Below are 17,592 nucleotides of genomic sequence, written 5' to 3'. Positions count from 1 at the left end.
CTACACCGGCTTTGTTTTTGAGCTATGACTTAAAAATTTCATGATTTAATGCTGGTCTTGTTTCAAGAGTTCATTAATTATCTAGACAAAGTTTTTTTTTGGTTTTTTTTTTCATCATTAGTTCTCTCTAGTGCATTTAGCTCTCAGCATTAGGTCTTTGAAATGGTTTATAGAAAAAATATATTGAGTTTTTAGGTGCTTATGCTGTGAAAGCCTATTATGAAGTGCAGAGATGGCTTCTTAGATTTGCTTAACTCGTCCTTTAGGGATAAGAGCCGCATGAATATTGGCTGGAAACAAATCAGTTTTAATTTGGAACCGACGGCATGCGAAGGCTTTAATTTGTCTCTGCATCCTCCAGCCGAGCCTTTATGTATTTATTGGTGAAATGCTGATGGCCATGTATTGTTCCACATTCAAAAAGTAGCACGACTCCTTCAGAGTATAGTCGCTGAGGCATATTTCACCCATGGATTATATCGACCTCCGCGGACAGACACAGACGGCCTCTTCAGTAATAAAACCCTCCACGTATCTGTTCACAATGACTCTTGTATCCGAGCTCCCACCTCTCGTCAGGAAAGTGTGAAGCTCGAGAGGCTCATCTGTATTTTTGTCTAAGTCTCCAAAGTGTTTAATGAGAGTTGGCGGAGGCCTGTGTGGCAGATCAGATGGGCTCCATGCTGGGAGAGACACAGGGAGCTGTGGAGGAGGAGGCGGCTGAGGCTAAAGCCTGAGGCTCAGAGCAGAGCATATCAACACTTGAGACAGCGAGTAGCCAAGCTATGCAAAGGCTTATCTCCATTTCGCTTTCCTCTCGTTGCCTCCTTCATTTCTTTTGTCTCCATCCCAGCATATCCCTGCAGAAGTATCCCACATAATTCTGCAGTCCATCCGTCTCCCTCTCATCGACTCTGCCCTGCGCTGACTTGTGGTCAGAGCCAATAGTCATGGCAAAATGTCAGATCACGCCAACATTTCCAGCAAAGACAAACATTAAACCTGAGCCAACAGCAAATAGTTAAGTCCCCGGTTTTGGAAGCGATTCAGTGACGCCCACCCCGCACGAATGAACTAAACTGTTGCTTGATTTGCGAGTGAACACCAAACAACCTGAAGAGATTTCGAACTCCTGTGAATTATTTAAATATAGCACAGATCCCTCAGGCTTGCCACAGGAGTCGTGAGAATTGAGCGAGATGGAAAATAAACAGACTCGGGGGCTGGCGTATCCGTGCGCATTTCCGTGCACGTACGCGTCGTAGACATCCGAGTTAGCGCCCGTATGTCTGCTGTCTGCACTGCAGGCAAAAGTCTAATTCTACTCTGGGAGTAAACAGTCGTGTTTTTCTTCGTGTTTTATCATTGATTGTTGAGGCGACTCCATATTTTATCCGCGGAATAAATAAAGGCAACGGAAAATAAATGTGGCAGAAAAACACATTATTTCAGTGTGAAAAGATGGTGGCCATCTGGTGACAGCCTTGCATCATTTTTAATCACTTGGTGCCATTTGGTTTCTTTGTGTTCTTTGGCGCACCCTCTTCATATCTCACTCTGTCGCTTTTTCGTCAGTTTTTGGTGGTTTCGTCAAAATTGGGGGTAAATGTTGCTTTTCTCAGTTATTGATTGCACACCACTCCTAAATAAGCAGGCAAGAAACATCTAATGTTAAGATTTCATTTTTATTACGTTTATCAGAAATACGGGCTCCTGGCGGGCGATTAATCTCTGTTGCGTCATCCACTTCTGTGGCTGAGCTATCAAAGCCATCCGTGGCTGTTTTGTGGTTGTTTTTTGTCCCCACCCGCCACCATCAGCTTGTGAGCACTGGGATTAGTGGTGCTTACACACATGTGTGTTGACAGGACAGTGGAAGCAGAGGCCTGCTGGTCTCGGTGATAGTTGTCTACCTCCTCGGGTTCCCTCAAGGACACGGAAACCGTGGGTGCTTGATGATCTCGGACTGTGTCCATCAGCGGCGATTGTCATTTTTGAACAGCGGAGCTTTAAACAGGCCCTCCCACTGACCTTTAAAAAATGGTTAGATTCCTTTTGCTTCTCCCCTTGGCAACATGTCCAAACGGGCGCTTGCCACTGGGTTATTGTATTACTGTCCCTCCTCGGCGACCTGGCTGACCTGAAACCTGCGGTGCCGGATGATTGAAAATCAGCTGCGGTGCCTTTTGCAGGAGTGCTAACAATCTCTTTCTGGGGATTTGATAAGGAAAACTGTCTCTGTGGACAACCATTTTCTGATGTGGATTCTGAGAAGAAACAAAGTATGAGGTGTGACTCTAATTTTAGTGTTAAATCTTGACTTTGTTGTTGTTTCTCGTTGCATTTATTTAGCTTTTTGTGTTCTTGGAGAAAACCTTTCGCCTTTCTTGAAACGGAAGCTGTGCGCAGAGTCGGCGTTCAGAGCCAGGCCATCAAGGACTGTTTATGCATCTTCATTTTTCTTTGATTTGCCTTAGCCTTGGGCCGCAGTGCTTCTGTCTCATCCACATTCTCACTTTGTTGCCACGCCAATCCCCTTGTTTGAAAATGTCATTTGCATGGCGATTAGTCTTGCTTTTGTGGTGGGGATAAGAGAAGTAGAATTTCATCACCTCATCAGGGCAGATGTTGATCTCATCCCTTTATTTCACCGTGGTGTGGATAAACTGAGGGGCGACATAATATATTCATTAGGATGTAATTCGCTATTCAATCATTCTCATTCCCAGCCTGGATAATCAGCCCACTGGCCCACGGATGGGTCCACTCAATGCCAAACAAGGACAATTATCTGATTGGTTCTGCGCTCTCTGCCAAATGGATCTGACTGCAAAAAAAAAAAAGGACCCAAGCTGTGTCAGCATCCTACCACACACATATGTTCTTGCACAAAAATAGTCTCGCATTCTCTGGTTGTCATTTCCGGACACGCACACGGACCGACACATAGACTTGTGTGGGAGCAGGGTTTAATTCACCCTGTGCGCTCGCGGTGGTTTTCTATCTCATTTCTCCAATTGGGGATTTGCTTGCGAAGCAAATAAAATCATTAGTTGATACAGTTATGCAATAACAGGTACCCTCGCCCTCAGTAACATCTCACTTATGTTTTATTAACCAAAGCTTCATGACCTGCAGTGGGTCAGAGCTGCTTTCTGCAGGTCATGCCCCCTGCACTCTTTATTGCTAGGATTAATGAGCACTAAGGTTTCCTTGCCCTTAGGTCAGCCAGGGGAAGGGCTGCTGCTGTCATAGAGGTGTGCATTGACTGCGTGTGTGTGTGTTCAGGTAATTCTCGTCTGGTCCCCTTCACCCTTACATTTGGGAGAGAGAGAAAGAGTGAGACAGTGGTGTTTTTTTTCCTTTTTTTCCCCCATGAGAGCTCATTATTGCTCTTTTTCCCATTAGCCCTATAGTAACCTTCCCCAGACCTGGCGCTGTGTCACTCTCAATATTACTCCCGGCCACCGCCCGCACCAGCCGCAATGCCAAATTACCCCAACCTTTGCAAAATGGCCCTCCTCTCTGTATGTGGTAAAGCTGCTGATATTTCTTACAGCCAGGCGTGCTCCGAACTATTACGGGCCCATTTCCATTGTGCTCATTGTGGGCTGTTTGAAGTTATGGTCAGGCTGCAGGTGTAATGTACTTTCTCTTCTTTTCAGAGTAATACCACATGTATTTTGTCATGCATTTGGATGCACTTCAGGCAACACTGCAGGCGCTATATTAGCATCTTGACAAAGAAATCAAACAAGGGTGATGGTTCCCACTTTCAAATGTTATATTATGTTGTGCTGGGTGTATGAGAAATCTGAAACTTATATTCTTGCGTATGTATGGACCGCTTGCTCAGAGGTTACTTTTTTTTCCCTTGGTTTGTTGGCAGCTTGGTTTACCAGGCCGCACTTGCACCAGTGGGGTTAAACTTAGTTGCATCTGATTTCCATGCTGAAAATAAACAAAGAAAACAGAATAGAGACAATATGGCTCTCCTCAGCAGCTCTACACGCTTTGGTTTCTCTGTGCAGCTGCTGGATTCTAGTGTGTGCAAGTGGATTTGCATGTCTTTAAAATGTTTTCATTACCAGGTTTCCATTTTAGATTTGCACAGGATGGCAACAGAGTGTTGAACCACTTGTTCTCGTCTCGCACGCAAATACACAGATAGTTTGGCGCCACCGTTTCCACCAGTTCACGTTGTTGCTGAAAAAAGGGGAGTTATGGCCCGGTTTATTGATGTTTTCCAATCAATAGTTAACCACTGTGAGCTGAAATAAATTGTTTGAAGAGAATTCGTTTGAGTTTTAGCTGCTGTGCATGTGTTTCACCACTGTTATTTTTATTTTTTATATTGTTTTTTCTAGTGGACGGAGGCTGGAGCGAGTGGAGCAAGTGGTCAGCATGTGGCGCAGACTGTTCGATGTGGAGGAGCAGAGAGTGCACCCAGCCCTCACCTGGCACAGGGGGCAAAGACTGCCAGGGGCTTGATCTCCAGTCTCTCAACTGTACCAGCGAGCAGTGTCCACAGAGTGAGTGCACCACCACCCACGCACCACAAGCTAAACTCTCACTCTTCAACTCAGTGAAACAATACAAAACATCTACTTTAGATATGTTTTTTTAGCCAGTTTCTGGCACAAGGATCAGTAGATGGTTGTTTTGTTATGTATTTGTGTATTAAAACTGAGCTGATGAGTGGCAAATGAACATTTTAAAAACCAATAAATGCACTCAAAACAGCATCTGAGAGCTTTTGCTAGATTATACACTGTTAATTTAAAAAAAAGAAGCATGACACTCAAGGCTGAAGTGGAAAAATTTATTCAAAGGTAAATATTAAACAGGGTTCAGTCTCACAACCTCATCAGCTATAACAAGTAGATCACAAACAATACAAAGAGAACAGGTGTACAACATTAGCATCAATTAGCCCCTCAAGTAAATGCTAGATGGGGATAGGAGGGAAAGGCTTTTTGCTTGATTTTTTAAAAACATTTTCCATTTTGGGGGGAAAAAAAAAAAGGATCCTCTTCCTTTTATCCGATCAAACGCTTGAAGCCTCCTTTTTGTCATAGATGTTGAGTTCATCTTACAAAGGGTTCGTGAAGGAAAGGTGTCCATCTCATTAAACACTCGTACAGACAAAAGATTAATCTGCAGCCCACTGCTGGCTCATCCCCACCTGTGTGACCTTTTCAGATGATCATTTCTAATTATCATTGGGTAATGTACCTTCTTTCCTACCTTGCATATTGGTGCCGTGTTGCTCTATGACCTGTTAATAAAACCAGGAATAAAAGCATCTCTCCTCTGATTACAACACAACCTATCAATTACACTGGTGCATTTAAAATAGTGATTAATCTCATATTGTGCGTATATTAAAACGTCTGGGAATGCATGTGCACTTTTCTGTTTAATTCAAGCCAGATTATACTGTGGTGCCACTCCCCTGCGTGTCATTAATAGGGCATGTGCATACTGTCAGGATGAGAAAGGGCAAGGCTCATATGGCCGGAGACGGCAGCTGAGTGGAAAAGTGACACCACGGGGTCCTCTGCAGACCAGATGGACATGAAGGGAGAGCTCTGTCACTTCCTACAGATATCAAAGACAGAAAGATACAGCATGTTGCCCACAATGAGTCTCTGGGTGGCGTCTCATAGAGAAAATGTTATAAATAGTGTGCTCTCTGGCTGATCTGCATGGTAAACACTGAGTTTTAATGGGGATTCAGTTGACATGGGCCACTGAATTAATAAACTGAATTATGTATTTTGCCGTGATTGATGTGATCAAATAGACCGATGCTTGGCTGGCGAGGATTGTTTGGAATTGCATGCGAATGCTGCATTGTGTGCTGCATGTGTTAGCGCAACGCGAGCAAGTGCACGTATGTGCGAGTGTCCACCGATAGCCGGGTTTGGCTGGTGCAGTGAACCAGGGAGTTCAGTCAGCCCATCATCAAAGGTCAGCAGCTCCTCCCAAGAGAAGCAAGATATATACACAAAGATGCCAGTCATTGTTCTTCACACACACACACAGTCGAGCAAACGCACACACAGAGTCACTCAGTATTTACACTGACAGAGCAGAGCGGAGCGCCGGCCTCTGAAGAATGCCTGTCCCAATCTGTTCCCAGCAGATGCGTTTCCATAGACAATTGCTGTGTGAAGTATTATAATAAGCAAAATAGCAAGATGGTTTTGGCTTGTCAGCAACTCCCATACTTCAACCATGTCTGCAGGCTATTAGCTGAGATGGAAAACTCCCCCTCCTTGAAAGAAAAGGCACCCTCCTCTCCCAGCGCAATCTAACACAACAACTGCACAGTGAACCACAGTCACTCTGCAACAAAAGCCGTCGTCCGTCTGAGGACCTCACAGACACGTCTAATCTCCCTCATTAAGCCAGAAATGAAACGCGTTCGATGAGGTTATTGTTTTTAGGTGTCGCGTACATGAGAATAAATGTACAACACAAAGCTGGAAAAGCAATCTGACCCAGGAAGGATCATTTTCATAAAGCAAATAAGTGAAGCCCAAACATATACTCTATGCAAAATCTACGCAGGGGGAATAATAAATATGCAGGCAGCATGGCAGAACCAAAATGGGAGACAGGTGTTAGAGGGCAGAGAAAGGATAGTGGGGGGAAAATAATGGTGCTCGTTTTCTCAGGCGCAGGGAATTAGGACAACATAAAAACAATTATTCGGCTTAATGTGTGTAATGAAGGTAATGAACTTAATTTGCAGCAGCATCCCATTTTGGGATGTGTCACAAATTATTGAGCAAAACACATCAAACTGTTAATTTATCTTCAGCCTGTTTTTTTTTTTTTGTTTGTTTGTTTTTTATATTTATTTTTTTTATTTCAGAGCTAATTTGGCGGCACGGAGGCTGAGATTTTCCATCACCGCTTTGTTTGTCAGAGCGGGGTCACGGTGCTTTGTGAAAAATGGCCGGACATTTATTTTGGGCCATATTTCACCGGAGCCTGCTGAGGGATGGGACGACTGTATTGTGGAGATAGTAATAGTCACGTTCGCGTTGAGAGTTTTAGTAGCCATATTTCCCTGACCTTAAGAACTCCTGTGTTATTCATCTTCGGGCGAGTGACTAGGATTGGCCATGGGATGAAATATATTCTCAGGTGTCCTGATAAATGCCCGGGGAAGAGGCGCAGGAGGCTCCAAAGCTCTTATTTATCAATGCAGGAGAGAGGGGGGAAAAAAGCAGTCAGAGAGAGTGGAGGACTATCAGGTGCGGTCATTGTGCTGACTGTCAATACAGCCAGAGTCCAAACTTCAACAGGAGCCAGATACACCGCCTTAGAGGAGATGAATTATACCGGCCCATCTCGAGTCAGAAACTGATCCCCTACCAGCCAGCCCCGGAGCGAGTCTGAGGAGCTGAAGCGAAAGCTCGTGGAGACGGGCGCAAAGAGAGATTGGCCTGAGGTCAACTCTGAAAAAAGCTCATCCCATCCACAGATTATCCTCAGGCAGGTGTCACTCATGACGAGAGGTCACACACAAAGAGAATCAAAAGTTTTTGCCAGCAATTAAGTCAAGTGGAAATGAAAGATGGAATGACTGATGGCGGAGAGGAAGAGAGGTAAATTGGTGTGGAGTGCGATTGGAAAGAGAGAGTGTGAGAGAGGGGGCATGTTAGAGAGGGACTAAAGTAAAGCCCATCCAATTATAAAACCTGATTAGCTATGTCAATTAAACTGTGATGGATGTCCTTTCAATTATTGGCTGGCATCATGAAAATCAATGAGTGGGGCCAGGAGGAGCTGAGAGCAGTTGTTGGTCAGGGTTGTTGTGCGCATCGGGATCGTTTCGCTAGGACACCTGGCGGGTCAGATAAAACTTCACTCAGCGATGCTCCGATAAGCCACCAGAGATTACAGCCAGAATAGAGAGAAAGGAAAGAGGGAAGAGCTGTTTGATTGACTGACTGGCTTTATTGTCTGGGCGCGAGGATGCTGTTTGCAGGGGGAAAAGGAAGAGTCGAGATACTGGATCTTTGCATCTGAGGTTAGCCAGTTGTCTTTGGTGTGCCCTTAGCAAGTAAACAGCAACCGGCCAATCTAAGGCTATGTTTATCCAATCAGCAGAAACCAGCTGGCTCGTCTCCTTACTGACGGGTGTTGCTTTGTCTTTAGTCAAACTACACATCTCCCAGCGGACTGCAGCACAAGAAGTTCAAATATCACGGCATCATCTGGCCTTTGGCTCGCCAAGACAATTGGATTTGGGAACTCTAATGAGAAGTTCAGCCAGAGTCTCTCTCATCCTTTTTTTCTTTCTTTCTTTTTTCTTTTTTTTGGAGCTCATTGTGAAAGGGAGGGAAAGTTTAGCCAGGCTTCCTGCAGTTAAGCACCTCGGTGCTTCTCTAAGGAGAGCGAGGCAAAGGCAGGTAAATGGACAAGAGGAGAGGTGGAGGAAGGTTGAATGCATCAGATAAGAGTCCTCATGCTTTAAGTGTGTTATGTGCAGGTGTGCTACGTAGCATCACGAACAAAACACACAGTCTTGTGTTTATCTTCAGCCAGTCATTCGCGATCGATTACATGTCAAGAGATCTCTGGCATTACGAAAAGCTGCCATAGAGGTTGGCTGCATATAATCCCGCTACTTAAAGTATCAGATTGTACTGAGATAATCACCCATGAAATAGATTCTGGCATTTCTCTTAAACACTTGGGTATGTCAGGCAGCTTTGTCCAAAGATGGATTTTTCAAGGCAAAAGGAGAGGCAAGGACAAATTGATGTAAAGAGATGAATAGAAATGAGAGCTGCAGACAGAAAGGGAGCTTATTTTTTTCTCCCTTTCTCTCTCTCGTCAACTTTTAGCGCTCCGCTAATTCAATTGTGGCGTTTTCGTGTCACAGATTTACAAACACCAATTAAAACTTGTCAAATCTGCGTTTCTAAGGTTGAGCGCGGCTCCTGTCATGCAGCAGGATTACACAGTGGTGACAGCCTGGAGATATTTATCAAAAGATGACAAACCTAATGGTAATCAGGTTGATTTTGACACAAACCTTTTGGACGTGTTACTGCTGCTCATTGCTGAAATGCAAATCCCACATGCTGTCAGTCGCAGGCACACGCTGTCTTCGCGTTAGTCTTCTTTAATTCTGCGTTTTCTTTCTTGTACACTTGCTCCCCTCGCGCTCCCCGCTCCTGTTCTCCTCCTTTTGTTGTCAACTCACCACATGCCAGCCTGCAGTGCTTTAACCTTTGCTGTTGTTCTCCATCCCTCAAAGCTGCGCTGTTCAGCGCGTCCCCTCCTTGACTGTGTTCAGTTGACAGCGCTACGCCCCCGTGGCTCACCAGCACAATGGCCCTCCACAAAGGCCCCAGGAGCATCCTCCACCTCCACCACCAAATTCCCCCAGCCCCGGGAGACAGCCGTGGCAAATCCCATTCTGCTGCAAAACACATACTCGCACACAAACACACACGAGTGCATAGACAGAAACGAGCAGACACATTGATGTTTGTCTCAGCTTGGCTGTCAGCTTCATACTGTACTTTTGGGAGAAAGACACTCCTGTGCTTTTGTGAGACAGGCAGTCAATACGAGGAGTTAGAATTTCATAAGCAAATGCTTCATTTTTTCCCCTCTCTGTTTCTCTTGGGGGTGTTGTGTGCTTAGAGAAAGAGAGGTAAAAGAACATGCTGGCCTAAGATATATTTATCCGGTGCAGAAATGAAGAAATGTGACAGTGAAACAGTGAAAACCTGCTTCAGAAACTGCTTTTTCCTGTTTAGTTTTTTTCCCCACAGCTTGACATCGAGACCTCAGAGTTTTAGAAATTCTGGCCTGCAGTATTTGATAATGTTGGCTCTCTTAACTTTTTATGAAGGCGTCAAGCAACATTAGGTGGCAGCGAAGGAATGCTTCATGCCATTAAACAGGTCCTCGAGTGAGACCTTTGCACAGAACATGTTGCAGCAGCTCAAAATGACATTAACACTGAACACCAGAGGGCATCCTCCAGTCTTGATTAGTAATTTTTCCTCTTCTTCTTTCTTTCTTCTTTTGTCCTCCTCTTTGCAGCCGTGAGCGGAGCCGAGGATGTGGCGCTCTACGTGGGCATGGTGGCCGTGGCCCTGTGTCTGACCCTGCTGCTCATTGTGGTCGTCCTGGTCTACAGGCGCAAGAAGGAAGGCCTGGATGCCGACGTGGCCGACTCCTCCATCCTCACCACTGGCTTCCAGCCCATGGGCATCAAGCCCAGCAAGCCAGGTGTGTGGGCGCCGCGGTCACGCAGGGCTCCCCCCCACAGCAGTAGGACACTGTTCTTTGTTCCGCTTTCGTCTGTCCGTCTTCGCCACAGTGACTGTGCCGCACTCATCTACATGTACCACCGGTGCTGTTTGTTTGTGGTTGTGGAGGTGGTGCGAATGTGTTTGCAGTGGATTGTGGTCTAAGCGAGATTTATTATGTTGCGTGTATGCGTGTGTGTGGTGCACGAGCTGTTTATTTGCCTGCCTGACACATTATGTTTCGCCAGCACCTTATTGTCAGGAAATGTACCCACTCTGTTTACTGCCTGTGTGGAGCCTCAGAGGTTTAACAGCGAGTAATAGAAATACAACTGTCTGAGTTGGATGGAGATGGGGGACTGGGTTGCTGTGTCTGTGATTCAGTGTGAGAGGGGGAAAAAAAGCCTTTATATATTCTGGATGCTAAGCTGCATCTGAGTTCTGTTTGGAATTGATTGTGTGGTTGCTAAAGAGACAGACAGTGATAGAGAAACAGAGAGCGAGAGAGAGAGAGGATGGGAATTGACTGGCTTTGACTGGAATTTGTGTTTGTGTATTGTTGAGAGTGTGCGCGTGCGTGCGAGTGCTCTTGTTTTCTGCGCCATGTGTCTTCTTTTCTGTGTTTGTTTCAGTTTTCTGTGCGGCTCGCAACAGCTTTAGAGAGTGCGAGGTCTGTCTCTGTGATGTAGGGACCCCCTCCCTCCCCTCCCCAGCCTTCCTCCCACCACTCTTTGAGATTCACACGTTTGCTTTTGTCTTTTGCTGTTTTTGCTTTTTTTTATCATCTAAACAGAGAACTCCCATTTACTCACCATCCAGCCTGATCTAACCACCACCACCACCAGTTATCAAGGCACCCTGCGCTCTCGTCACGATGCCACCGGGAAGTTTTCAATGACCAACGGGCCTCTGCTGGACCCGCTTCCCAACGGCTCACACACCTTGCACAACGGCAAGCTCAACTCTGACGCTGCTGCCGAGTTTGTAAGCAGGCTCTCCACCCAGAGCTACTTTAAAACGCTGCCCCGCGATGTGGCCAACACCTCCTACGGGACCTTCAACTTCCTAGGCGGCAGGCTGACTATCCCCAACACAGGTAGGTTCTTCATTAAGGTCTATTTAGGTTTCATTCTGACTCTCACACTGTTCAAATCAATTGGTTTGGCTTTAAACCCCCCAAAAAACTTCCACTTAAGCTTTTGTTCACGTATTGTAATCACCTGTAAACAAAAAAAGCTCACTATTGCTACATGTCTGTTATTGTTGTAAACAGAAAGTCATATTTATTGGCTATTTATTGGAGGCTTTGGTTGATGTCATATTGCATCTTAATGCTCCCTTTTCTGAGACCAAATAACACCAGTGCAGTACATTGCTGGGCCTTGATGTGTGTTTTCAGAAGAAATAATAAGGTTAACATCAGGAGGAGGTATTTACTACCCGGGGCAAGTAGTGTGGGGTTACCAAACAGTTTTGGACCAAACAGTTGTGGGCGCTTTCTACCCACCTGAGGCTCTGCTGCTAACTAGGGTGGTCCCCCTGAGAACCGCGTACCCTTAGGGGATCTTTTTCTGTTTGCTTTCCAACCACCTAACATGATGTATTATCCTGACTAACAAATCCTTTGTGCCCACATTACCAGTGCGTGCGGGTCTTTGGCTAATGGTTTTCAGTAAACCATAGCCACACTGCAGCCAATTTGACATAAAATGGCAGGGAAACACAGGTGTTACTAATCACATTAATAAAGGCTTTGTGCCTGAATAAAACAGAACCTCTGTTAATGGCATTAGTATGTGTGTTTCGCTAACATTTTATGGAAAAAAGCTGCTGTGAAATAGGCCTATTTGGATCCGCTTTGGTTGTTGTGGCCTTTTGCTTTCTTGTAATCCTATTCCAGCCTCTCTGCATTTTCTCTCTACATTGCTGCACTGTTTGTTTGGATGCCCTAGGTAGCTGAGAGGAAATGCTAGGAAAGATTTTTTTATATTTTGCTTTGCTGAGTCAAAATTCCATTATATTTCCTCTGCTGCATATAAAGGCTTAAAGCCTGGACCAATTTCCCTGTTTGTATCATTTTTAAAGCTATCTGTTGTTTACACAGCTAACATCAAAGTTCTACTATAATTTATATGCTGGTTTATTTATATAGATAGATATATATATAAATATTATGTATACATTTCCAAATTGCTGTGCCACTCACCACATGAGGGGCATATAAGGCATAGACCAATAAATGTCACTCAAAGGTTCCCCTTATGTGCTTGTGAGAACTTGGCTAAAGTAGGAGCTAAAAGGACACAAATGGTGGACCCTGAGAACTTTGATACTTCCTTATTCCTGAAGTGTAGAAGTGCAAAAAAAATGGGGAATTACGTCAAAATAAACGAAAGTTATGACAAGAAAAAAAAAGATTGCAAAAAGTAACATTGAAGAATTGCATGCAAGCTGCAAGTTCTACAGACATGCAGCTTGCATTTTATTTAAAGGTTGCTCTAGAAATTGATCTTCACCTCAGTCCAGTGTTATTTATATTGCACCAAATCACAACAACAGTCATCTCAAGGCAATTTATACTGTAAGGTGACGACACTACAGTAATACAGAGAAAACACCAGTATTAAAATATCACCCTATGAGCAAGCACTTAGCAACAGTGGGAAGGAAAGACTTCCTTTTAACAGGAAGAAATGTCCAACAGAAGAAGGCTCAGATAATGGCAGCCATCTGCTGTGACCAGTTGGGGATGACAGGAGACGGGACCTTCACAAACCTACTATTATTTTTCAATAGCTCAGTTTTAACAGTAATTAACGTTTTGAATTTATCCTAAAATCAAATGTCAGGTGTTGGAAATGATCAGAAGGTCTGATCAGAAACCCATCGTGATGTGGTTGCTGCCTCTCTATAGTCTGTGTTATTACGTCTCTTTGGTAACAAACAAACTCTGATACTCTGTTCAGCTCATTTGGATGGATGAGGGTTCACGCTATCGCTGTCTGTCTATTATTATTTATTACCAAAGATGCAGTTGCTGGCTGAACTAATAGCACTCCATACATTATTTCTTTGTTAGCTCTTTGTGACAACAGGCAACTGTGCTGCAGACATAAGGTGCAGCAGACTATCTGTCAGTCTCTAGAAGTTGATTTTGCCCTGGAGGTCCATATAGCGGCTGATGCAGAATGACAGTCACAAACACTGCACAGAGAACAGCTAACCCACCACTCCGTATGTTTCTCTGTTTACAGCTCTTGGCTTCTTCGTAATAAGAAGTGAAACCTCAAACTTGAAAGCAATTTCCACTTTACTGCTCCCAAATTTATAAACGTGATTCATAAAAGTGGAATAAAAAACAACAACTTTGGACTGTAAAAACAGTTGTTTTATTCGGGCCTTGTTTCACCAGACATGGTATTGTAAGTTTGTGTCGTGCAATGGCATCTTTAGTCCTCTGTAGGATGTTCCTCTGTTTACAGCTATACTTTAAGCTCACAAAGAAGCATGATCGAAACAATTTAACATCTGCTCTGTGTTTGGAAATGCTGCGGGAGCGAGTCGGCTTTATATGTTTTATTACACCTGCTTTAGTGTCTGTGACTGGACATTTGCAAGGAGAATTGAACAATAACGGCTCAGTCCCATAAACATTACTGTCTTGTTGAAACCCACTCCAGACTATTCAGCCTTAAAACTCATGTTTCCTAATAGGTTCATGCCAGGACAGCCATGAAGTGCACATGCTGTATTTCTGTATGGGATACAAATTAGTTTCCATCAGTTATGATGGAAATAAGACGGGACACCGAAAAAGTCACTAATCCAACATTAAATCACACAAAAAAACAGTGATTCTGCTTATATTTGTCAACAAGCCACATCTACACAGCAATGCATGAATAACTAAAAAGAACATTCAGTGCAGTGATGAGATGAGATATAATGAGTGTGTGCCGAAGACGCCGTGCCCCGAAAGAGATGTGGAATAAAATCTATAACAAATTATTCCAATTATTTCCTTGGCTAATGACAGAGCTGGTTGGGGGTTGTAGCCAATGTTCACAAGTGTCAGTTTTGTGCTAAGAGAACGGACAGAAAGGGGGAAAAAGACGGCAAAAATCGGCCTTATAAAAGATATAAAAAGTCCACCACGCCATCATTAAGTCCCTATTTTGCTTCCCCTCTTCACATTAGCCGATTAGAGCTTATATAATTATACTGGAAGACAGTGTTTGCATTTGGCTCATTGTAGGCTGTCCAGATTAGCCGATGCTGGTACGTCTTGTGGAAGAAAAGGTCCTTTTTTTCCTTCCTGTTTCCTTGCCACCACTCTCTCTCTCTCTGTGCCTCTCTTCCACTCTCTTGAAGATGTTTTATGCATGGATTAACTCAAAGCCATGTTGACTATACCACGCATTGGCACCCATCTTCTCAGTGGGACACAGAGGGGGGAAAAAAATCTCAGCACTTTTATGCTTCAACTCAAAGCAGATATACTGTCATTTAGCACAGTTTTCAGAGTGGGCACATGGAAGACATGGTTTATAGATTCAGACAAGGCTGTGAGCATTTAGGCACCTTCGCCTTATTCAAACAGATGTTTTATGGTGAATAGAGGCCCAGTTTTACCATGCAGAGACTGTTGAGATTGTGTCACATAGTCTCTATTTGTACAACATTTAAAATGGGATTCTAAGTGGATGATTTTGGCACCGGAAACACAGCTCAAATGCCACAACACTCAAGCTATTTCAATAGCTCTGCCTATTCTCCAGTGTGCATTCCTACACTCTCCTGGGGAAGTGCAATTTTCCTGGAGTAGTCTGTTCCATGGTCTCAATTATCTACTTGGTGGCAGACGGAGGACATTTAAACTGCGATGCAGCGTGCGCTTTTGTCTCAGCTAATTGTTGACCGTGGGGACGTGTGCCGCCTCGGCTGCCGGTGCAGAGATTTGCATCTACTGTACCTGAAGGAGGCTGCCTCTGACCTTCAGAATAGATTTGTTTTTTGTTTTTGCAGCCTTACAGTTTTGTCGAGTAGGCTGGCTTCCTTTGTGGGATGACAAAAGCGTTGTTCACTCTGAACAAATGAGCCTGTCCCCCTCCCTCCCTCCTGCTTACCCCCTCCTCTCTTCTCTCCCTTTGTTGTTATTTGCATTAGGAATCAGTCTGCTCATTCCTCCCGAGGCCATCCCCAGAGGAAAGATCTATGAGATTTATCTCACTGTTCAGAGGAAGGAAGATTTAAGGTGGGTCTCTTTAACGCTGTCTAACTGGCAGTCTTCCCTGCCACTAGGCTGTTTGTTTTGATGCTCTACTGTTCCATTAGGAACGGCTTAGCAGTCTGTGCCAGTACTGTGGAGGAAGGATGTAAATAAATAACGTAGCCTTTTAACGGGATGTGCACTATTTAAGTTAAATGAATTGTTTGGGAAAACACTGTTTATCTGGCTTGCTGCACTTCAGTCTCTCGTGGCACAGCCACTGCAGCATGCCGCGGTAGTGTCATGTTATTACTCAGTCATCACAGCTTGGTGCGACAAGTCAGCGAGTCCAGCAGGCTTTCATGATTCTCTGTTACAGCTGCTAGATAATTTGCAGAGGTGACAGTATCATATCCTGCTTACAAGAGACCGATAAATTCTCACTTATATCTCAATGAGTAAAAGCGTTCATCGCTCTCTCTTGCTCCTCTCCCCGGTGTAGGTTACCCATGGCTGGCTGCCAGACCCTCCTCAGCCCCATTGTGAGTTGTGGCCCTCCGGGGGTGGTCCTGAGCCGGCCAGTTATCCTCAGCATGGACCACTGCTTTGATGCATGCCTGGATAACTGGGCCGTGCGCCTTAAGAAGCAGAACTATGAGGGCGCTTGGGAGGTAAGACGGCACTATCATTCCAGCACAAATCCTTTGGAGAAAGACAAAGTTGCCATCCAGTGAATTTGTAAAGTCTCACTAAACTTATTCAGAGCTTTTCTCCCCAAAAAAGTACAAACTTGTTCAGCAGTGACTTGAAAGGCACTCAGTGGTATATAGCGGAGATAGTTCTGACCCGGCACTCATCTACTCCATCGGGTTTAAATTATTGACCATCAGGTGTTTTCTCATTGGGGCTTGAACAAAAGCCTGGAAGCGCTGGCTCTCTAGCTGACGAGTTGCTAAGCAACATGTTTCTCAAAACAGACATTCTCTAAGCAAATTACTGATCCTCAAAGTACTCCTCTGAGTGCTCCTTGACCATTTCTGACCGCGGCTTCCAATTACAGAGTTCCCTCCCCATTTTTCTATCCATGAAATTTGAAAGTAACCAGAAGTGCCAGGCTCCAATAGGATGCAGTTGGGAAGAACCTGCCTACACACACACACACAGGTACACGCACACAAACAAGCACAGTTTGAGGTAGTGTAACCATCTCGACAATCCAGAAAGATTGGAAAGGGTGCTGGTGGGCTTCAGAGTGTTACTAGGTCTTCTTTCATGTTCGATATTGTGCATAAATTATTCAGCCTCCCCCCCTGTGTGGCAGCGGTGGGGTGTCTGTGGGATGGATTGGCCTGTCTGAGGCAGAGGTTAGACCAGCCCTTTTAATCATCGGCCGGACCAAATATAGCCCAACGGCCTGACTTGCGTGGACACCAAAGGGGATAAAAGTGCCAGGTGGACAAGAGAATAGAAGACGAGAGGGTGGAAATAACTGCGGAGTGTGACGAAAAGTGGAAGGGGGGGAAAAAAGAAATAAGATCGAGAGAGAGAGGAAAAGTAGACAGGCAGGTAATGCAGATCTAGAGGAACGCCATGCAGGCGAGGACGATGCAAGGCGAGAGAGTGAAAATGGATAACAGGCATGCAGAGGGAGAAAGAGGAATGAATTGCTCGTAGAGCGAGCGCTTAGTGGCGTAATTGAGCCACCTCGGTCTCTGTTCCACTCTGTAGAAATATTAAGATGATGAAAAAGTGAGACTCCATTGTGGTTGCATAGCAAATGAATTGTGTCAATACTAATTCTATTGATGTAGATGGTGTCTGGTTGAATCGATCCTACAGGGGCTCGCTGGGCATTTGGCAGGCAGAATGCTCTCTTCAGCTTGATTGGCTAATGGGTAGAGTCAGTCAACTGGCATGAAGGGATTTTAGAGAAAATGTTGTCACCTTGGGTCCAATTTGTCTCCATCAAATTATCTCAGAGAGCAGTGGAATTATCTCATGAAAAATATCCCGTACTGTGATGGAATGGGATATTTTCATAGGTGTCTCATCCTTATTAAGGATGCATTTGCGATGCAGGATTTCAGCTCTGTA

The 17,592-nt window shown here is 44.7% G+C and overlaps 1 protein-coding gene across 4 annotated transcripts in view; it reads left to right on the top strand.

Annotated features, from left to right (window-relative positions):
- Positions 1–17,592, top strand: part of unc5a (unc-5 netrin receptor A) — a 152,966-nt gene that overhangs the window by 114,904 nt on the left and 20,470 nt on the right. For 2 of the 4 annotated variants that reach the window (XM_063491187.1, XM_063491167.1), the window contains 5 exons: positions 4,368–4,532; positions 10,081–10,269; positions 11,083–11,385; positions 15,456–15,543; positions 16,001–16,169. In XM_063491187.1, the coding sequence (XP_063347257.1) occupies positions 4,368–4,532; positions 10,081–10,269; positions 11,083–11,385; positions 15,456–15,543; positions 16,001–16,169 (914 nt within the window). Of the gene's footprint in view, positions 1–4,367; positions 4,533–10,080; positions 10,312–11,082; positions 11,386–15,455; positions 15,544–16,000; positions 16,170–17,592 lie in introns of all 4 variants that reach the window. The other 2 variants (XM_063491177.1, XM_063491158.1) reach the window with 1 other exon arrangement.

Source organism: Pelmatolapia mariae, linkage group LG2 (genome assembly GCF_036321145.2).
Source record: "Pelmatolapia mariae isolate MD_Pm_ZW linkage group LG2, Pm_UMD_F_2, whole genome shotgun sequence".
Lineage (NCBI taxonomy): Eukaryota > Metazoa > Chordata > Actinopteri > Cichliformes > Cichlidae > Pelmatolapia > Pelmatolapia mariae.
Note: the sequence above shows the minus strand (reverse complement) of the source record. Positions and strands in the feature narration are given on the sequence as shown.